Consider the following 22,851-nt stretch of genomic DNA (forward strand, 5'->3'; position numbering starts at 1 on the left):
GGAGATCCAAATACACCCCTAGGATTCAGCAAAAAAAAGGGGATGCAAAACTGAAATCAACTCGCATAATTATTTGGGATGCTTGTGTTTCTGACATTTTTATTTAAATCTGGGGTAGGATCTTATAGTTGGGGGATACTACTGCATCACCATGAGTATTTATAAGGTAGGCAAATGCAGCTACAGCGATTCCGTGTTTGTTGTTGCAAATGCGGAGGATCGATATGACCTTACCTCCTATGTCTGCTCCTTTGAAACTTAATTACTGATATTCAGCTACAAAGTCATCATAGCGCGGATGTCGATATTCATTGGGGATCATTACTGCCCTAATAAAAGGGGTTATTTACGGCATGCTCCGCTGACATCCAGCAGCGCTTGGGGAGCACTCCTCAGCCGTCTCGATTTGCTTCACCACTCTGGGAAGCGCTGACCTGAAAAAAGAAAAATTGACAGCAGGGAAGAGCCGGGAAGGGAAGAGGTGTGATCTGCAGTATCGCTGATTCTGTTCTGTGTTCATATCCTTTAGAAACACAGATAGCAGAGGGCAGTCACAAACCATGAAACCCCAGCCTCTATCTGCTGAATCCACTCACAATTCAGCTGCTGAAGCAAGTCTTAGGAAGCCATGAAATCAGTGCGATGAGCCGGATTTAGCGACGCTCGCCTTCTTGCCAGGCCTCATCACCATGGCAAATGTGATGGAAATTTAACGTAGTTTACATAGCAATCCAAGCGTTCTTCCAGTGGACACTGAAGAGTCTTGCCACATTTGTCGGTGTCAGGGCAGGTTGACGAGTCCCAGTCAGGGTCATTCCTGGTCCTGCATTGCAGCAGCTTCATAAGAGCATAAGTGGCAGGACTAGGAGGGAACAGCTCACTTGTCCAAACAACTTTGCCCAACAATGCGTGGCTTCCGCCTGGAGGGGACTGGTGATTGTTCCTGAATGCCATATGCTAACACGGGCAATAAATCGATACCATTCTGTGATTGAAATTGGTGGCCAGCCTCTGCCAGTCAGCCTAAATGACACTCAGTGGAAAACAATGACCCCTACAGAAGAGCGGTTGGCATTGCACCTGGATGCCCCTCCCACTTCACCCCTCCCCCCTCAATTAATTTGAGATCAGAAACTTAATGCGTTCCTTGACCTTTTATATCTAAGGGCCGGCTCTGCTATTTTATGGAAAGCTCACAGATGAATAAAGGGCTAGATTTATATTTTCAGATTTCTTTTACTATTCATACATGGTTTCTTGAGTATTAAAAGGTTTGGTAACACTGAAAGTTGTCATCTATAAGTCATCTATAATGCGCTGTAGATACCTTCATAATATTATAATGGCTGTATATGAATTAAAGATGCTTTGTACTGCATTATGAAGGTATCTACAGTGCATTATAGATGACAGCTTCACAAAGCATTAATAATGCATAACAAACATGGCTGTATTGTACTTTTTATAAATATTTATGTTTATAATCCTTTATAATTGCATTACAATGTGTTATTGATGTGTTCATGGATTCTTATAGACATGGCATTCATAGAAAGAGTTAAAAAGGTATTTAGCAAATAAATGTTCTGCTGTTTTTGTGTTGCAGAGATCCAAACAAGCCGGTGCCTCAGGACACCAAGTTCATCCATACGAAGGCCAACCGCTTCGAGGAGGTGGCCTGGTCCAAGTACAACCCTCAGGACCAGCTGTACCTGCACATTGGCCTCAAGCCACGTGTCCGAGATCACTACCGGGCAACCAAGGTGGCCTTCTGGAAGCACCTCGTGCCGCACCTCTACAACCTCCACGACATGTTCCACTATACATCCACCACCACCAAAGTGCCGCCGCTGGAGACCACGCAGAACTCGCTGTCCACCAAGCGGCCCAACGGCAAGAGCTGGCCCTTCAACACCAAGCGGCCGCCCATGTCGCCGGCCTACAACAGCGAGAACGGCAAGGAGCCCTGGAACGGCGACGAGGAGCCGGGCCCCCTCCTGGTGGAGAACCCGCGAGACTACTCCACCGAGCTGAGCGTCACCATCGCCGTGGGCGCCTCCTTGCTCTTCCTCAACGTGCTGGCCTTCGCCGCGCTCTACTACCGCAAGGATAAGCGCAGGCAGGATTCACACCGCCAGCCCAGCCCGCAGAGGCAGGCCAACACCAATGACATGGCCCATGCGCCAGAGGAGCAGATGATGCCGCTGCAGATTAACCAGAGCCACCACGAGTGCGAGGCCGGGGCTCCCCACGACCCCCTGCGGCTGGCCTCCCTTCCCGACTACACCCTCACCCTCCGCCGCTCACCCGACGATATTCCCCTCATGACCCCCAACACCATCACCATGATACCCAACTCGCTGGTGGGCATGCCAAACCTGCACCCGTACAACACTTTCACAGCAGGCTTTAACTCCACTGGCCTGCCACACTCACACTCCACCACCCGGGTATAGCTTTAAGGAGAGTAGGGGGTGGTAGGGTATTGAGGCTTGGTGGGTTGGGGGGGGGGGGGTGGTGGTGGTGGTGATGGGGGGGGCAGAATTTCTTTTTATAAATATTCTGGGTTAGGGAAGATGGGAGGAAAAGAACTGTAATTTAAAACAAATTAAAAACTTTTAACATGAAGAGTCGCAGAGACTCACTGGATGTCAAGTTGTTCAGAACTGCCAAATTGGAACTGCCTCTTCTATTACACAGAGGTGCAAGTCTATCAGCAGTGTTATTCTTTTCTAATAATCATTTTAAAAAGCCTTTTTAAAACGACTGTGGAGAAATTAACACTTTGTTCTCTATTAGATAACAAAAAACAAAGAGAAGTGCTTTTTATTTCTCATTTATGTCTGTTCTGGGAAAGTAGTTTAAAAACAACGGCCTCTAAGACGACATTGTGTATTACCTGTGTTGATATTATTTTCAATGCCTTACAAGAAAGCTTGTTGTTCTTCTGTTGATATTCTGACCTTTGATTCTTTGTGGAACGTGTGACATTCGGTTGTGGATGCGAGGATTTAAGGAAGATGTACGCAGGATGCACAAAAGGAGGATTACTCAGTGGCCATGTTGTTTGTTGCATATCCTTCAAAAGAAACAACCACAAAAATTATTTTCTCTTTTTTTCCCACCTACTGTATAAACAATCCGTCCGAAACAGACTCTGCCGAGACGGACGCTACCGCAGAGATGAGAACAATGTTACTGTGATTGTTTTGTTAAGAAAAAAAGTGCATCTTTTACAACAATTTATCTATCAGTCTATCTTATCTCTTCATGAAATGCATACCTGCACACGATGCCTTGTGCATATGTGTGTGTGTGCATGTGTACGGGTGCACCGGTTTTTGGGTTTGTGGAGCATCTGTGTGATGGGGGGCAGGCAAGGGTGGGTGTGGGGGGGGGGGGTTGTGGCTTTTATCATGATGTTGATTTGATTCACCACATGTAGTGTCCACTGCGTCTATGGTCTGTCTGTCTTTGCGGAATAGCACTTCTGTTATTTTTAAAAGTTATTACATCTAATTTTGCTTAAAACAAGAGAAAATAAATCTATTATTTTCAATGTAAGAAAAAAGTAGTTAAAAAAATTCAACTAACGGACAACTCCACTCAAAGAATACAGGGGCCTGTTTGCATTTAATAAAACTTCCACAGCATGTTGTTCAAATCTTTTTCTTTATTTCTCTCTTTCTTTCTTTTTCTGTTTTTCGAGACTTTATCTCTATTCCTCTTTCAAAATTTTGGAGAAAAACGGAAGGAGAAAATATGCCATGGAAGTTTTATTTATATACACACATATACACAGACACACACACACACACACACACACACACATATATATATATATGTGTGTGTGTGTGTGTGTGTGTGTGTATATAGGAGCTCTTTCACATTTTTGTAAGAGTTCCAGATATATCAATATGTATAAATATATTTAATATGCATTTATGTATACCAGATGTATACGTGCTGATTGTGCCGTGTGCCAAATTAGAGCCATCAAATTCGAAAAAAGCATCTTACAAAAAGTATTTTTTTGTGTAAATTGTTCTGTATCTTGATAAATGTTTGGTTTAGTTGTGTTTCTTTGGGAGGGGGTGCTTAATTTTCGACAACCTTTTGATTTAAGCGGGGTCATGATGTCGTCTTGGCGACTTGTCGAGGCTCTCTTTATGTTTATTTCTTATTTTGAGTTTTTCTCTGCACCCACTGGAAAAACAGGCTAAAACATCTGTGAGCTAAGCAGGAAATGAGTGTGACAGCGTGAAGCGCTTTGGCTGGTCTGGAGTCAGTCGAGGATATAGGTATTTGAGAGGTAGCAGCCCTACAAATGTGACAGCTGTTTCTAAGGCAGTTTGTAGTTTACGAGATAAAATTGAATCTCTCCCCAAGCCCATCAGTCTAAACACCTGAGGAGTGTCCCGGGGCGTAGTTTGCACAAGAAAGCGATTTGATTGGTGCGAGTGAGAATTGAGCGCATAGCGGGAACTGTGGCAGGTGAGACTCCATTAGGAGGGCGTGGCCTGACCCCTAACACACAGAAGCCCTCTCCTCCCAAACACATCGCCCAACCGCAGGGTATTCCCCACCCCACCCTGGTGTGCCTCTTCATCTCATCAGCCACACACCTGGGGTGCAGCACGCTGTCAAGTCAGTGTGTCTTATCAGCGTTACCAGTGGCCTGCTTGCTCACAAACACCCTTTCCGATGAGCTGAACAGGCCTGCAGATCGGCTCGGTGAAAGGCCGCGTCTCAGTCACACGTTACTCCGTGGCCCTGGGTCCGAGCCACAACGATCCCTTCGGCCCCTGCGTCTCTGTCTGCGTGTACAGCATGAGGGAAAAAGCCGACATTGATATGTTTATTTTTGCTATGTTTATATATACTTATAGACGGGAGACGGGGTCGGACACACATAACGCCGTGCACCGATGCGTGCTAAACTTGCATGCAAGAAGGATGCCTTCCATGACATTAGATTTGACTGCAGAGAGTGTCACATGGTGCGGATAATTCCGGAAACCATCATGGAGACTCATATGAATTTATTAGTCCCCCCCCTCCCCAAGAAGTTGCTGGGGGTGCTACTGTCTCAGGGGGCACCCTGGGTCGCCGTCGATCCCCACTCCGCCGGTGGTGGCAGTGGCGGCGGCTTATTATGGGCTGTTAGCCAAATGGGTAACGATTGCAGCGGAGGCAGCCTCGTCCTCAGACAGCTCTCTCCCAAGAGTCTGCTGCCACTGCTCGTGGAGCCCGGTTCCAGATCACTGCAGGCCAGCTGCCCGGCTCTGAATGCCCAGGGGAGGGACCAGGAGGATCTGGGAGGCTCTGAGGGACAGACAGGGAGGGGCAGGAGCGCCCAGGGAATGTGCTTATGGGACAGAAACGCTTTTGTGTGTTTATCTTTTTGATCTGGTTGGAAAGCTGAGGACCAAACTGAGCAACTTGGCTGTTCTGTTTAGTGTTTCATAGCTCCTTCAGTAAGCTATGGTATTTTTTGCTCCATTTTATCAGCTGTCCAGTAAGAGCCCATTAACAACATCAAATGTTATTGAGATATAAAGCAATACATAAAACACATTCTTCATAATCAGCTTCGATTCACCCTGATCCTGATTAATGGAGCGAGATCAAATGTCATGTCCACCATTTGAAATACTGAAGTCCATCTAAAGCAAAGCAATTAACATTCTGCATATATCAATTAACATTGTGCAAATGACGAGAATTAATATTCTAATAAAGACTACGGTGTCATTATTGTGTAACCATAACAAGACGTTTTTTTCAGTTGGAATGGTATTGTTGTACTTCATATTTATTTTGTTTGTAACAGTATAGAATCCAAATATGAAGCAGGGTCAGGATAGCTGATGAAATTAGACAGAGTGGGTTTATCACAGCGGGGAAATGTGGCGAATGGGTGGACAGGATTCCATCAGCACCACCTGGGAGCAGGAGAGCATGTGTGTGTGTCTGTGTGACGAAGTGTGTATATATGCTTGTTTGTTTGCATCCATAAGGAGCTGCTCTCAGGAAGGGGCTGTCCAGATAATCACAGATCATGCTACTCATGTAATTAGAAGGACATTCTAGCAGCGTTACAACTCACTTCCCTCTAACATGAACTTCAGGCCCCTAACAGACATTTTTTGCATTTGTGTTTCTGGAATTTTACACTCAGGATTCTTAGAGGATCCCCAAAATGCATTAGCCAAGGTTCGCTGTATGGAAGAAAGGCGTTAAGCATCTTACGCCTTTTTGTTTTATGCATCAGTACCAGATACAGCTCTGATAACCCGTCCAGTACGTCCACCAAGCTCCCCGTTTACGTGGTGGCAGATGCTGGGTGATTCTGCTCAAAAGTGCTGGCAGCGGCTTCCGTTTCACCATGCAGGCACCAGGGCTGGGCACGACGCCAGTGCACGGGGTAGTGCCGCCCAAGCGGGAGCGTCTGGTTCGCCGGAGCAGACCGGCAGGGGTCTGTAGGCCCGCGGAGTCACGTCTGCGGCGTCATGGAGCCTGACCGCCGTCCCGCTGCAAGGACGATGGCCGTGTCAAAATTGTTTATTTTTTTTTTCACGACCGTCTTCCACACTGCTACTGGCATCCCTACTGTAATGAAGAACGTATCGCGGTGCTTTTTGGCCCAGAATCCTCCACATGGGAGAGAAAATGCCTTGAACCCTCCTCCGCCTCGGGGGCTGGTTCGATGTGGCTGGCTAGCGCTGGGACAGGGTTCTGGAAGCAGACCCCTATCCTCTCCATCTGTTGGTGGATTTGTACCATCCTCTCTAACCACTCCCCTCCGGCACCAGATACGCATTGTAACTTGAGCGCCCTCGCTCATCCAGTCTGTCCTTTGCAGTGTGAGTCTCCCGTGCGCGGCTGCATGTCCTCAGAATGAGAGGCTGACAGAGACCGCACCAGAAATAGACCACAGATAGACCGCACCATAAATAGACCACAGATAGACCGCACCATAAATAGGGCAAGGAAAAAAAGAGAGGCCACCTCAGAGATATTAGCCTGCTTTTCATCTGGGATCATGAAGATCATTGTCGAGACATTCTGAAACTGAGAAAACAATTACAAAAATAATTACAAAAAAAAAAAAACAATTACAATTGTTTTTCACAGCAGCAAAGGTTTGGTATATTTTTCAGGTTTGTAAACATACTAAGCAACAGTACTGGAGCTGTGTGAATTACCTACCTTAAATATTTTGAAAAAATTTGTAAGTGACAATAAAGATGAAATCAATAAAAAAAATGGTTTGTGACTGCAGATGAACACTTTGGTTACATGTTCCCAGAGGCCAGACCCCACTTGAAATTTATGGAGTAGCAATTAATTCAGTAATCTTCGGATATCAAGCAGATTTTGTGTGGATACTACAAAATAAAGTAATGACAAGCAGTAAGTTTGTCGTGGAACATGTGACTATACTAAATGGCCAACAGGAAAATGGAAATGCATAACCAGATTTTTTTCCAGAAGAGAAGACCAGTGTGATGATGTTTTTACTGGGCTCACGTGCCATATGATCTTTTAGACCAGTTAGCCACTGGAAATGCTCTTTTTCCAGAGGTAAAATTGGACCCATGGAAGTGCAATCAGGTCACATCTATCTCAAGGTGCATCTCCAACTCAATGTGTTTTGACACTTTCAGGTGTCTTTTCAAAGACTCTCTAAGGTACAAGAGATGTTACACTACTGCATTAAGCACAGTGCACTGAATAACTAGCTAACAGGCTGTAAATAGACTTATCTTAACCACTGATCTCTGTGGTTCCAGACTGGCATCCCACCCCTGGTGCGCCTATGCTTTGTGCCCTATGTTGCAGGGATTCTGCTTTAGATCCAACCATGAGCCTGTGCTGGAGGTGGTTGGAAAATGAATGGATGGAGGATCTGGATTCCAAACTACATCATTAAAAATGCACTTATATTTAATCTGAATTACTCAGCTAATTGTGTTTATCAATTAGTTAAAGTAATAGTTTTTGTAACTTTTGTGGTTAGAGGGATTTTGACATGTTAGCTAAACAGGCAAACCGTGAGCTAGCATTGCAAATCTCCCATAATAAATGCAAAAATTCAAACAATACACATTTAGGAGATGAAAAATGTCCCCGTTTCAATACTATTGCAAAACAGAAGGCGATTATGCTAAATATATGGAAGAGTGTGAGTGTTGTCCTGCCCTAATGCAGTCAGCCAGTAGGGCGGTGATCACCACCTTTTGTATGATATTAAGAGTGCAGCGGCACTACTTCATTAACAAGGACATTAGTTAATCAAAAAAATTGCAGTTTTTGAACATTTTTATGGTGAAAAGGCGATGAATCAGCTTAGCTCAGCTGGAGATGTGATAAAACCACTGTAAAAAAAAACAGCTGCAAAAACAGTGGTGCAGTGATTCTATATTTATATTTTCCCCAAATGTCTCCACATAAATAGATCCTAGCTGCCTTCTGCATGCTGTTGTAATATACATAAGGTGCGCCAGTGACCATACAGCAACAGGGAATTAGAAGATTACGGCTGTTAGATGCTCACTGCTCCCTGGGGCTGTGGCCGGAGAAACAACTTGTAATGAGACTGGCCAGAATGCAGACTACATGGAAATCTATACACCGAGATCAATACCAAGTGTCCTGTCCAGTACTAGAGCTCAGGAGAAATGTATTGCCTACACACATATTTGGGAAAGGTGTGCCGACAAAAGAAGGAAAATCCATGAATTTTGTGAATTTTCCACTTATCAATGCCTTGGTGATGTATGGCCTAAGTATTGGGCAGTAAACACACAAATCATTCCAAATGAGCTCTTTCCAGCTAATGTGGCCCTACTGTAACATTGCCGAGATGTAAATACAGATGGTACAAACAGGCCATTAGGGAACCCCTTGATTTCCCACTAAGACTGCACAATTCTGTGTAAAATATGAATCACGACTTTTGGTGATTTTCCCTCTATTCCTGAGCAGTATATTTCTCTCGGAATTATTATTATTAGAATAATTCATTACATATTATCTTTATGAAGATGGGACAAATCAATATTTAGAGGCGCACAATATATCGGTTTACATGTTGGTAATGATATGTTTATTATTCATTATTAAATCTGGCCCCCCAGATTGATCCTGTGTTTTCCACAGCTGAAAAATATGATATAACGTCATTGTCCCAGTTTGCACCGGCCGGCTTGGAAGATTTCTCCACCAGCAATTCTCCTCCCACCTACTTGGCAAGTGATTCAGAGGTTACCTGGTTATCTGTATCAGTAAAATGACACGGTTATCAGAATCCATCAAAATTTCAACATCAGTGCACCACTATCAATATGATCGTTACTTGAGAGAGAATGTCACAACTTTGCTGAACAGAAACATACTCTTCATATTTAGCAAACAACTCATTTCCAAATGCAAGAAAAGCTAAACATAAAGTTGAACCTTCTCTGCTCTTTATATCACCTGTTTTTTTCTGCCCCTCTACCTGTCACATGGTGTAAAGCAGTCCTGTCATTTATTGGTACAGTTTAGTGAGATGCAATGGATCTCCATGCTAATGCATACAGAATCAGCTGAATCAGCGTCATGTAAAGATGAGATCGGGGTGTAAATCAAGATTGTGATTTTAAAATGATTAATCTGGCAGCCCCAGAATAAGACCACGTAGGGGTATAAAATGGATTCGCCATTTTAAAACGAATAATCATGCAGCCCTAGAACAAAATCTCATTGAGGTATAAACTGAGATCAAGATTTAAAAACAAATAATCACACAGGCCTAGAATGAAATTGCATTGAGGTATAAAATGAGATTGTGATTTAAAAACAATTAACCATGAAGCCCTAAAATGAAATATCATAGGGGTATAGAATGAGATCATGATTTAAAAATCATTAATTATTCAGCCCTAGAATAGAATCCCATAGGGGTATAGAATGAGAATGCGATTTTAAAGAAATTAATCATGCAGCCCTAGTCTCCCAGTGTATTTTTTTCAATAAGTAGCTGAAATTATGAAAAAAAAATAATCTTAGTGCTTACAAACCAGGATTTTTCAGGTGATTAATTTGAATGGTCATGTTAAACATGCCTAGGAATAGGATTGTGATTCAGAAAACACATGAAATGTGGGTGAAGTGCCTGATAATACAGGCCTACAAAATTCAATGACTTGAAAATTGTCTTAAATATTTCAACCGTTCCTTATGTTTTTTGCGGTGCTGAATTAAAAAATGACATCCATTTTTTCCCATCACGTAAGGTTTTCCCACAAAACGCAAGGAATAATCTAGAAAAAAATGCTCTGATCACCAGTAAGAATTTATTTAATCTTTACTTACATTACTTATTCCTTTCAAATTTTATGAATAATCTCCATTGTAAATTATTTTCAAGAAAAACATCCAAAATAGAACCAGTAAAAATTCATATATTCAATAAAACAGTATTTAAAAATGGGTTTCTACACATGCACTCAATGGTGTTTTCGCTGTCTTTCAAAACTTCTCTTGAGGCTTCTCCTTTAATGTCTTCTGCCCACAGTTTCTGCCCCAGTAATAGTCATGCTAATGTTCCACCGCCCCGGTACCTCCTTTCCAGTTCTTTGATTTCCTGATGGAACTGCTCGCCTTGCTCTTCACTCACCACACCCAAGTTCTCCGGGAAGTAGTCCGAAGGAGAGTGGAGGAAATGCAGCTTGAGGCTCATAGAACAACCCAGTTCTTCTAATTTTGTCAACATATTTTCAATGATGGCCGCAAAGTTTGGGTCCTTATGGTTACCAAGAAATTTGGTGACCACTTCCTTAAAGCTGCTTTTTCCTTCTCGTCCATTTTTGTCTCTAACTGTAGATCTTTCACCAGTTTGTGGATGTCAGGACCGATGAATACTCCCTCTTTCAACATTGCCTCTGACAATGCTGGAAACTTGTTTCATGGGTACTTGAAACACTCGCCTTCTCTTGATAGAGCCTTCACAAACTGCTTCATGATCCCAAGTTTGATGTGGAGTGGAGGCAGAAGTACTTCCTCTGGGTCCATCGGATCTGCCCTCACATCTTCTTGCCCAGTGATGGCTTCTGTCTCGACTGTCCCATTCACATAAGAAAGAGGGATACTTTGTGTATCCTCCTTGCTGTCCCAAAAATATAGAAATAACTTTTAAATCGCCGCGTATAGTCTACTCATGGTCCTTATATTTAAACTTTGACAGGATAAAGCTTAAATTCTCAAATACTCTCTGTGAGTATAGCACGGACATCAGGGAATTATAACAAACAGCCCAGTTGAATATAGCGATTTGTGGGAAAACGTTACGTGATGGGGAAAAAAACGGGTGTCATTTTCGGATTCAGCGTCCCAAAAAAGATAAAAAAGACTTTGGAAAAAATGTTTCCATTGCAGGTCTGTATAATCAGTGAAAGACCTTGGGTCAATGAGCCAAGCAACACACTGGCCCTTTGCTTGGTCAGCAAGACATTTTCCCGAAACAATCCCTACTGGTCCAGCGTAAGCACAAATTGTTTGCTGTTCTTTTCATGAAAGGTAATTCATTAACGTTTAATGTGGGCTGTGGCAGGTGCTGGTGAAGGTCAGAGACAAAGCTGCAACTCAAGAATGTGAACCCAATGGGAATGGTAAGACCTATCGAATGGTGGACACCAGTCAGTGGGTCCTAGTTACAGAAAATAGTGAAAATGCTGACAGAAACATAATGGCAACCACTTACTGTTAACTACAAATGTGTTTATGTCTGTCTTTGACATTGATTTTAAGGCTTGTCAAAAATTTATATGAAAGATTTGACTTTGATTTACATCAGTATGGAAGCCAGATTTCCCTTAGGCTACGGGATTGCAAGGAAGTGTCTAGGATGGAAATCTTGAGTTTATGACCCCAGACACAGGTGTGAAAATGTATACTTCCCAAAAGAATCCTTTATCCAGTCTGCAGTGTTATTGTTTATTGATCCAGAATATGAATTATAAATGCAACACAGTGAAACATATAAAACTGTCAGTGGGAATGAGCCACAGATTTGCAGATTTCTCTCCCTCTACACCAAGATTCTGGAGCTGTGGACAAATACCAAGTGTGGAGACTGTCCAGTTGTATCCATTAGGATATTGTACTTTATAGCTTCCAGGAAAGCAGCACTTAGCTTGATGCAGGAGAGGGTCAGCGACGCACTTGGTGTATAAATTTCTTGTCAGCAGTGAGCTAAGGCTGCATACAGACCAGAGAGCTGGAGCATGAATCATATTCTTCTGGAATTAATCACAGCCAGTCACAGCCAGTGGTTTGAGTCGTTTCCTGTTTGACAAAAAGGGGCGTGTCTTGTTTCTCCTAAACAACCTTTGTTGTTTTCAGAGAACACCTACTGTACTGGAGGGTTAAATGTGGGGCAGCGTGAGTGTTTTACGCAGATTGCCAATGTGGCCTGGAAGACTGGTGAAGCAAAACACAACAGCAGAATATGTCACCTTTGGACAAACATTAACCAAACTAAATGGCCTTTTTTTTGAATAAACCCATACAGATACAAAATGACATTTTGTATTCTTTTAAACATTCATCTTCTATTCACACTTAGGGGTCTGGGGCCCATGGATGGAAGGCAGGAGTTACCCCAGGATCGGGTGCCAAACATTAACACCTACGGGGAATGTGGCAACTCTAAATCACCTTAGCATGTTTTTGGACTGTGGGGTAAAATCATGACGAGGGTGGGAAGCGCAAAGACCCAAGCCCTGAGTATCAGTTCTGCAGATACAGACTCGCCACTGTAGGCCTGAAACGATTAGTAGCATTATTACGTAACTCTCTCCATCCGCCGAGCAGAATGCCTCAGATAGTCGCTTTCCATTTGGGCTCATTGTGGCATCTTCACAACTTCTGCAATATGGAAAAGGACTAAACACTTACTGTCTTTCCATGTGTCCCATACTTCTGGCCAGGCTCACCATTAATTCCTCAGCTTTTGTGTGGCAGAGGATGTGTTTCCCTCACTGTTTCCATTTGCCCCCTTTACTCTACCCTTCACTGTTTCCATTTGCCCCCTTTACTCTGCCCTTCACTGTTTCTGTTTGCCCCCTTTACTCTGCCCCTCATGGTTTCCACCAGCCTTGCCTTTAAGACTTATTCATCCATCCATTGTCCAACCCGCTTATCCTACTGGGTTGTGGGGGGTCCGGAGCCTATCCCGGAAGCAACGGGCAAGAGGCAGGGAACAACCCTGGATGGGGGGCCAGCCCATCGCAGGGCACACTCAGCCCATCGCAGGGCACACTCACACACCATTCACTCATACTGTACATGCACACCTATGGGCAATTTAGCAATGCCAATCAGCCTCAGCATGTCTTTGGACTGTGGGGGGAAACTGGAGTACCCGGAGAAAACCCCACGATGACACGGGGAGAACATGCAAACTCCACACACATATGACCCAGGCGGAGACTCAAACCCAGGTCCCAGAGGTGGAGACAACAGTGCTAACCACTGCACCACCATGCCGTCCCAAGACTTAATCAGCCTTTTTTAATTCTCTCTTTAGACTGCAACCAAGGCCTCTTACAAGCACTTTAAGTATATTTTTGGAAATTAAATTAATTTATCGCTCAGTCCCATTATCTCACAAGTCGTGTCACTTACATGGCACCTCTTATGCCATTAACTGTTTCAAGGGTGATGAGTGACCTGTTTACGTTTTACTTAATTTATGAATTTTTAATAAAGTTCTCAACTCTGTATATAATGATACAGAATACAGTATGTTAGGGTTTATTATGACATAATAGAGAATGCTGACAAAAAAAAACACTAATTTTTGTTGTATTTATTTAATTGTCCATTATGACGGCAAAATAATAAAATAAAAGGAATTTTTGATTTAAAAAAATGTATGCAGGGTTGATGCTTTGCTTGCTGAGATGGGTTGTGTTTGGTACTGCTGTAAAATCCTTTACAAAGATCTTCATTTTGACATCCCTCATTAAATACTTTGTCCGCCTTTGTTAAGTCCAGAACGGGGTTTCTGCTAAGCAAATGAATTACACAGTTGATAGCAGCAGTGTCCTCTGAGTAATATTTTGTTGCTGTAAGCTCCAGTTGATAACGGTTGGCTAATCATAACCTCTTCATCACTCTGTTTAATGGGATGAACAACACCTCCTGTTTCATTACTGGAAAAAACACGGGGGGAGGGGGGCGTTTTCACAGCGAAAGCCATTAGACTCACTGCTCCTATCGAGTGCGGCATGATTTCGCCCAGTGGGTGCACCCTCGCAGTGTCCTCCCTCTTCAGACCCTACCCGCCTCAGTTTGCTCATGGGCTAAACATTAGCTATCATTCTCACGCCAGTACATCTCTGCCCCATAACATCCACTTCCAGCATAAGCAGGAAGTTCGCAAACTGTAAAATCATTAAAAAATCTCCCAATCCGTAACAAACTGTGGTAGGGTGACCAGTTATCCGTCGTTATCTTTCTGCATCAGGAAACGTGATGGCGGTGAATGTCAGAAGCCGGGGTCATGTGTACACAAAACGGGTCAAGTTTGGAATAATGCGAGGATGCTACGTGTGCCTCCGCATCAGGCTGTCCAGTGCAGGAAGCGAGCAATCAAACAGGGAATCTGAGGAATGTCCAGCTTGTCTGTCCCTTAGGGAACGGCCCTTTAGCAATGGCTAAGCTAAGCCCAATCCTACGTACTGACTTTTTTATTCCAGACTAATATGAGTGATTAACCTTGTGGTCAAGGTATTGACTGGTAAACCCAAGGTTCAAGTCCCAGGAGAAGGTCACACTGTGTACTAAACCTGTGTATGTCCAGTGAAATTATCAAGCTATTAAGTGGGCACTTTAGATAAAAGTGTTATGTAAGTAACTGAAATGTAACTTTTGATTTATTGCTTCTAAAAGAAGCAATTGCCTTACACATTATTATGCAAAGATTATCGATAAATTTGAAATGTATTTGAACAGGAAGTATTTCCTCCTGATTACTTAAACACCTGGAATTTGTATGCATGTAGTCAGCTGGATAATTTGTATAGAAATGCAGCTTAGGTACAATCCAGACTACAGCCACAATAGTGAGAAACCCTACTGAGAATTTAGAACAAACAACTTCATCAGGCAACTGACTGTAACAGATGTCTCAGATTAATGAACAATCTTACAAATGGATGAATTAGTGATGCACGAAGATTGTACCATAGAGAATTTATGACAGAGTGAAGGAACTTATTAAGCAAAAATATTTATTACACACTAAATGTCGGCGGTGTGACTTAAAATGATGACTTGTTTATGAAGTCAGCTAACCGAAATCACATGAAGACTCGCAATGAGGAAGTGGTGCATTCAGCTATGGGAGGAAGTCAGCAAAGACTTTCAAGCACCCAGCTGCATTGTGGCATTTCGGAAAAAAACATCGGAGGTGACGTATCCAGTGGGGCTTTGGAGGCTGTGGGGTTACAAATGAGGTTAACACTTAGAGACCATGTTTTTAGTAGTTTATAAACACATTTATGACAAATATTAAAGCATTCATGAAGCATTATAAACATGGCTATAAATATTTATCAAAAGGCATGACATATTATAGCCATGTGTTATGCATTGTGAATGCTCTATGAAGCTGTCATTTATAATGCACTATATATCTTTATAATGCACTATAATGGTTGTTATGAACATTAAGGATGCTTTGTACTGCATGATGAATGTATCTACAGTGCATTATAGATGAGAACTTCATAATGCATAATAAACATGCCTATAATGTGTTACGGCTTTTTATAAATATTCATAGCCATGTTTATAATGCTTTATGGATGCATTATAATGCATTATGAATGTGTTTATAAAATACTAAAAACATGGCCTTAAGTAAGGTGTTTTTCAGGCGAGTCGGTCGAGACAGCCGTCAACTACACGCTTCCCTTTGAAGCACTGTTGCCTGAGTGACAGAACAACAAGAAACCATCTTCCGCCACTGCATATTGCTCAAAGTGTGACGCAAGCTGCACTTAAACATCTTGCAAAGGAGTGTGCCTGCAAAAAGAACAACAAAGCGTTAGCATGGATGGAGAACGGCCTATTCTCCGAATGCAAATTCACCTTGGAAAACCAAGAAAGTGCACATACCTCATGACCAATTAAGCTCATATCTACTGTAAGTGCTTACTTACATACTCTCACACCCTACAAACCTTATTCTCTCGACAAACGCCTTTCATACCCACAGATTGCATGCATAAATTAGCTTTTGCCATGTATTTATGCATTCACTATTGATTTAACAAAATCAAATGTAAACAAAAAGTATTTTTAAAGACATCTGGGTTGGCAGGAAACTTAATGTAAAGCCGTACAACACTATCTGGGGAAATGTGGTACATATGAGCAAGACAGATTAGACAAATGCAGTAAAATGTCCATCTCTATAAATGGGCAAGAGTTTGTCATTTCGAATTGAAATGTCAGTTATGCAACTAATAGCTAGCCATTTAACATAGTGATTTATTTTTTTTACTGGTGTCTCGTCTAGGGTGCTCCCAGTCTTACGCCCTGAGCCTCCAGGGATAGGCACCTGGATACATACTTGGGAGATGACTGGATGGATAGTTCTCTGATAATTTAATCATCCTCCAAAGATGTACCCGGTATTGCTCAATATTCTTATTTGGAACTTCGAAATTGCTGACCTTTATTTTCTCAGCAGTACAGATTTGAAAAAAAAATTACAAATCAGACAAATTTAACTGCAACAAACTGCAGACAGATTCCTACAGCGAGTCTAAACAGTGATAAACATCAGTATTGTGTTGCTGTGCAAATAACGCACGTCCTGCCTGAGGAGTCAGCTCTCTGCTGGAGGCCTGAATGCATGGATTTCCTTTTTTTCGACAGAAGCTGACGACAACCGAAACTGGGTTTTTGGAGAGGAAGTGAGGATAGATGCGGGCACATCTGAGAGCCCCTGGCGAACGGGGATGTTTCAAGACGTTCCTTCTCCGAAGGAAGGGATCCCAGAATCACAACAGCAGAAACAAAATGACCCCACTGGACTTCGGTTGAATCCACCCTTGTTACTATTGTCTTGGACAGCTTGCTTGTCTTTTCCGAATTACTTGCTGAACAGGAACTGAGCAAACAAATCAGTTGCTGCATTACTGAAGTGGATGGTACTTATCCCATTACGAGCAAAGATTAATAGCATTCCAGTCTACATTTGGCCTTAATTGTAGCTTCAGTGCATTACAGAGGTTTCTGGTACAAAACCAGTCTTATTGTGTTATACTAGTATGTTCTACTACCAAAGGGATCTGTCTTGCTTTGCCCTAATTCTATGTCCCAGTTAATCCCAAAGACACTCCGCAGGTTTTAAACCAGAGTGATCTATTGGAAATTGCAAGATTACAGTGTTAATGTTTGCAAATCATTTATATCTAAATGTTTTGATCCGTGATCCCTGCTCACTTGCCTGCCTGCCAGCGGTCGGAGCAGCCTGGTTTTACGCCTAAGAAGTCTACCATTGACCGTATCCTGGCACTGAGGGTTCTCATCGAGTGCAAGTTCGAATATCGGTAGAGGTTCTTTGCAGCCTTTGTCAATTTTTGTAAAGCGTTCGACTTAGTTGATCGAGTTGCCCTGTGGGAAATTCTGAGACGTTGCTGGATCCCCCCAAAATTACTGGACATCAAGGCCAGCCTGTACACTGGTAGTGTGAGTACTGTGCAGGGAGGGGGGGTTGAATTCCAATTGATTCTGGGATTCGCCAGGGGTGTGTTCTTGCTGCTATGCTGTTCAATACTTGTATGGACTGGGTGTTGGGCAGGGTCATGGGCTCCAGTGGCTGTGGGGTGTCCGTTACTGAAGAAAGATTTACTAATCTTGACTTGACTAAGCTGAGACAAAGACTGGACTCCTTCAGTACTGGGCCTCTCCGAATAATCCTTGGGTACCGCTGGTTTGACTTTGTGTTGAATGAGTGGTTGCTAGAGGAGTCCCGAATGAGGCACATTACCTGCATTGTGAGGGAGCATCAGTTACAGCACTACGGCCATGTGGCGCGTTTCCCTGAGGGTGATCCAGCTCACAGGTTCCTCATTGCTGAGGACCTGAGTGGCTGGACCAAGCTGAGGGGACGCCCACGTAACACCTGGCTGCGGCAGATGGATGGCCATTCCCGGAGGGTGGGACTGGACCATGTATCTGCCTGGGAGATCACCGGCCGGGATCCCGAGGAGTTTTGCTGTGTGGTGGGTGCAGCGACGCACTGCATCAGTGTGTGCTCCCCAACCTGACCTGACCTGTTTTGCAGTCACTCATATTCCTGTAATCAGAGGGGTGTACCTTAGGAAAATGGTGCACTGCAGTATTTTTGTTATTACAATAAACAGTAAAAATATCCATCCAGTAAAACCACTAAATACACATGGTCACAGAAAATGCAGAAATGAAAGTAAGAAAATGTATTGGTTAGTTTATTAATATTGATGCATCTAAGTTTACACTATAGTAGCATTCTAGAAACATGCAGGGATTCAAAAATAGGCACATTTGTAATTTAATTTAAAAAAAGACACCATATGGTATTCAGTGTCATTATAATACTGCACATTTAAAATTCACATAAAAATATATTGTACATCAATCAGTTCAACATTGTCAGTCACTGTACATACGGATACAAAACGAAATATTCTTTTTCAATATTTTACAACTTCTGTACAACGGAAAACTATAACATTTTTCACAAAAAGCCCCCAGTGGTGTAATAAAATACACTAAAATACATTTACAGTCTTGATTTATCCACAAAAGCAAATTCTGTAAAACTTGCATTTATTGTGTCGACCCTCCTCTTTGACCCCAGTTTTTTAAAATATAAAACCACTGCAACTCAGTTATTTATTTGACATCATAATTAAAAAGCCCTTCCATTCTCCGACAATCGGCAGGACGCCAGGTTTTTCGCACTAATTATGAGTCTGTTGATGGAGATGTGTGCTATGCAAACCCGGGACCTCATCAGCTCAGACACACATTTTAATTAGAAGAGGATTTAGTCACTTCGCAGCTTCACTGTCAGCCAAGTCCCATCCTCAAGGACTCGGGGGAACTCATCCGGCTCTCTCTTCAGTCAGGGACCAAGTGGATTGATTGTGTCATATTTTTTACTGGCTACTTTTGACCTTTCACCCAGAGCGGGGGAGGGATGGGACTCGTTTTAATGGACGACGGGGATTTGCGGTCCCCTCTCTGCTGGTGGTGGACGGGCAGCACCAGCCGCACGCTCTGGCCTGATTGGATTCCCTGGGCTTACATCTCTGTCAGGGAGATAAAGTAGGTACAGTTAAGAAAAGCAACAATGGCCTGATTTGTACGCACAAGCCCCTTGTTAGATCATGGGGGACGAGACTTGATGTAGTAGAAGCTCGTTAATACTGCTGAAGTCTTCACTGAACATCATGTCAGACAGCTGCCCCTCCGCTGATACAGAGCGAGGGGGGGGTCAGCCAAAGTGACGCTTCTACATCCCCCTCGGGCTTTCAGATGTGTCACTTTCTTGTTAAAATAAGTCGCTGTTGATGGGCGGCAGCTCTCGCTCGCGGAAATCAAGGATGTGAGCCATCGACAGAACTCCGCAGAACGTGACGTTTCACGCTTTACCCAGAGCTGCCTTTGTTGTGCACCACGAAAGAGGGTGGAGAGCAGCCCAGGGTTATCAGGCATCACTAACACAAATCTCTCTGCGCTAATTGGGACATAACGGCGTAACGAATGGTTACACTCACGGGCAGCTACCAACGGTGCATGAGCCGAATAGCCTGATAATCTTGGAGTAATTCTCTGAGTTCTGCCCCCAGTTCTAAATGTGGATGCACTATGGCTTAAAAGCATTTAAGTGTTAACCCATCACGTGTCTCACTTTTGCATGTTCTGTGGATGATGTCACACAAACTTTGGTGACAAAAGCTGAATTTTTTTTAAATTAAGTTTGCTGTTCTTTCTCAACCACAAATAATCCAACCATCAGTTTTTTAAACCCCCCCCCCCCATCGTCACAGATTTATCTTATTTTACCTGCAAGTTCCTTGTCCAGATTGTCGATAAAACTCTGAAGCTCACTGGTGTCCCCCAGTTTCGCTGCAAAAAAAAAAAGAAAATCAGCAGGAAGAATGCAGTAGAAAAGGAAGAGTACAGTCTGCAAAGAAGCTAAAGCTGTAATCGCAATGGAATTTCCTCTGGAATACCCTGGATGTAGGAAACATTACTGTACTGCCAGAATTACATAAGCGCAGGAATCCAAATCCCCCCCTTTTTTTCCAACGCTGGAGAATTTTCATGGCTCCTTTCAAAGGCTAGCTTTGACAAATCACATCCTAAACATCCCATAATCCCATGAGCTGGTGTCACGCTGGCAGCACCCGCGGCCCGCCGTGGCGGCCAGGCAGCTAAGCAGGAATCACAAACCCCAACGGGCTCAGGCAAGCCGCTTTCATACAGAGCAGCAGCGCCGCCCTGCTGGCCAGTGTATGGCCTCCGTCTCGGTTTCAACAGGCATTTTAATTGTCCCAGTAGTCCTTCCACAAACCCATCTTTGGAACATACCCATCCCCCTTAGGCTGAACTTTAACTTAGCGCTAAAAACACAGCTTCTGAAGTTCTCAGCCCTGTCCAGTTATGGCCCAGTTTCCTGCAGTTGAAACTCCCTGTCTGTTAAGTACATCATGTCTGGTGATGGTAAGTAGCACTGGGTGTCCAGCAACGTTACCTCTCTGAGTCACGTTCATGCCTGCAGTGCTCAGCTCCTCCTCACTGGTATTCAAGCTGCTTCCAGGTGACTGTTCCCTACCTACAACAGTTCACACAAAAATAAATATACAATATAAATGCTACCTACAGGTATAACATATTATGTATATACTCCTCATTGTACACATCCCAGTTTTAACCATCGCAAACCCCTTACAGGTAGTGATTTCAAGTAAGCATTATCCATGTAGTGATTGTACTTATACTATACTGCATTCATGGGGCTATTATTGGCCCTATAGATATACATGTCCCTATAAATATCTCTGTAAACTCACTATAGTCAGCCTCCTACCAGCTTTGTTAAAATGACAATGCTACTTATGATGAAGAAAGATGGAGAAAGGTGGAATCTGTGTTTCATACGCTGGTTATAAAGTAATGATGGTGCCAAGAATATATATATTCTTTCCCCCTCAAGTCATTACATGATTGGATCCAACTTGTCACTCAGCTTACTTGGTTACATAATGATTAGATAAAAAAAAAAAATGAACTATTTCCAGGGGGCATACACTGAAATTAATAACTATAGTCATGGTGTCTGATATTGTGTTTTGATCGTGATGCTACATAACGTGGAAATGTTAGATTCGTACATAGGTGAATGACCAGCAAACAGTGGCTGAGGGTCACTCACTTTGGTCTGAGTCTATCCCGCTGTCGCTGACTCCGTCGCTCACGCCGGCGCGTCTCTTCGCCCGCACCAGATGCTCCTGATAGACGTTCGGGGCAGCCGGTGCCGAGTCCCGCAGCTCCTCCACCACGTCTTGAAATTCCTGGAGCAATTCTCCAAGTTCAGCCTCCAGATCTAGAACGCAAACGTAAATTATCATTGGTTGTACGAACAATTAAAATAAATAAATAAATACATCCCAGTTTTTGATGTTTGAAATATGGCGCAATTTCATCAAAACCACATGTAAGTTTAAACTTGGCCACCGGGCACATTGTTTTTTATACTATCGTAAAACGCATAAACGTTTTGTTATTATTATTACCTTGGGGTGTTTGAAATAGTTTCTTTGAACTACTTCGTATTTCTGCGTAATATTTCTAGTTTTAGTATTTTAGCATTAGGCTAAGTGCCAAAAATATGTGAAATAAAAGAAAATTTCTACTTACCTGCACAGATTTCGGAGGTCATTGTTTAACTCCTCGTTTTGATGCGTTTGATGGGTCAACAAAACCTTCTAATATGAAAGTTAATGGGATGCGGCTGTTTAAGTGTGTTTTCTCAGCAAAGCCGGACCGCCCCGCGCAGCGGTTTCCGACCAGTTAGCGTCACGGAGAAAATGATTTAAGAGGAAATAACTTGAAATATTCCGAATATCAATTCCGCTAATGTGGGACAGTTTCGTTTTTTTTTTCAGACAAGTAACACGTCGCATAGTCTACGTTCTTTGTCGTTTAAACTTTCACACCTTAAAAAGATAAAAGTTCATTAAATCAAAACCGATTCTGGGTATTCTCATTTGTGCTAAGGCTACTTCCGTTTTTTGCGCATTATAATTTTCAGACTTAAAAATACACAATATTTGGTGTTCTATACCCGTTATTTAAAACTTTTCAATGGTCATACAATGGGTTTTTACGCCTAGGCAACTAATTATTATTAATTATCTGAACTTTCGTTTATTTCAGCTTCAGTTCAAAGTAGATTTTTTTTTATTATTTCTTGTTACTGAAAATACAAAAATGTGATAACTATAGGTCTAATTGATATAGCAATTTGTACTGCTTTCATAAACTTGTCTACTTAACTACGATATCTGCGGAGTTACAAATGAATTGGGGATAGATCGAACGTATTACATAGTAGGCTATTATTTAAAAATAAAAAAATATATAGATAAATAAATAGAAGGACCAGAAAGCTCAGTAAATAAATACAGACACTTTCACGTACCCTCTTAATAGACTCACTCGATGAAGGTTAAAGATTAACACGCCGAAAGGGGATATGTACAAGATTTACGTCTTTTGCTTTAGGAAGACTAA

At 42.7% G+C, this 22,851-nt stretch overlaps 2 protein-coding genes across 4 annotated transcripts in view; one reads left to right on the top strand and one right to left on the bottom strand.

Moving 5' to 3' along the window:
* Positions 1–2,489, top strand: part of nlgn3a (neuroligin 3a) — a 162,426-nt gene extending 159,937 nt beyond the window's left edge. For all 3 annotated transcript variants that reach the window (XM_023811574.2, XM_023811575.2, XM_023811576.2), the window contains one exon: positions 1,607–2,489. In XM_023811574.2, the coding sequence (XP_023667342.1) occupies positions 1,607–2,456 (850 nt within the window). In that variant the 3' untranslated portion in view covers positions 2,457–2,489. The remainder of the gene's footprint in view (positions 1–1,606) is intronic.
* A 16,005-nt stretch (positions 2,490–18,494) lies between these two features.
* On the bottom strand, positions 18,495–22,383 carry LOC111843739 (regulator of cell cycle RGCC). Its single transcript, XM_023811553.2, has 5 exons — positions 21,976–22,383; positions 21,491–21,661; positions 20,810–20,890; positions 20,119–20,181; positions 18,495–19,361 (listed from the first exon to the last, which is right to left on the bottom strand). Exons 1-5 carry the CDS (start codon positions 21,995–21,997, stop codon positions 19,354–19,356), a joined length of 345 nt encoding a protein of 114 aa, XP_023667321.1. The 5' UTR covers positions 21,998–22,383; the 3' UTR covers positions 18,495–19,353.
* Between the last annotated feature and the right edge of the window lie 468 nt (positions 22,384–22,851).

The sequence above is a fragment of the Paramormyrops kingsleyae genome, chromosome 10 (assembly GCF_048594095.1).
Source record: "Paramormyrops kingsleyae isolate MSU_618 chromosome 10, PKINGS_0.4, whole genome shotgun sequence".
Taxonomy (NCBI): domain Eukaryota; kingdom Metazoa; phylum Chordata; class Actinopteri; order Osteoglossiformes; family Mormyridae; genus Paramormyrops; species Paramormyrops kingsleyae.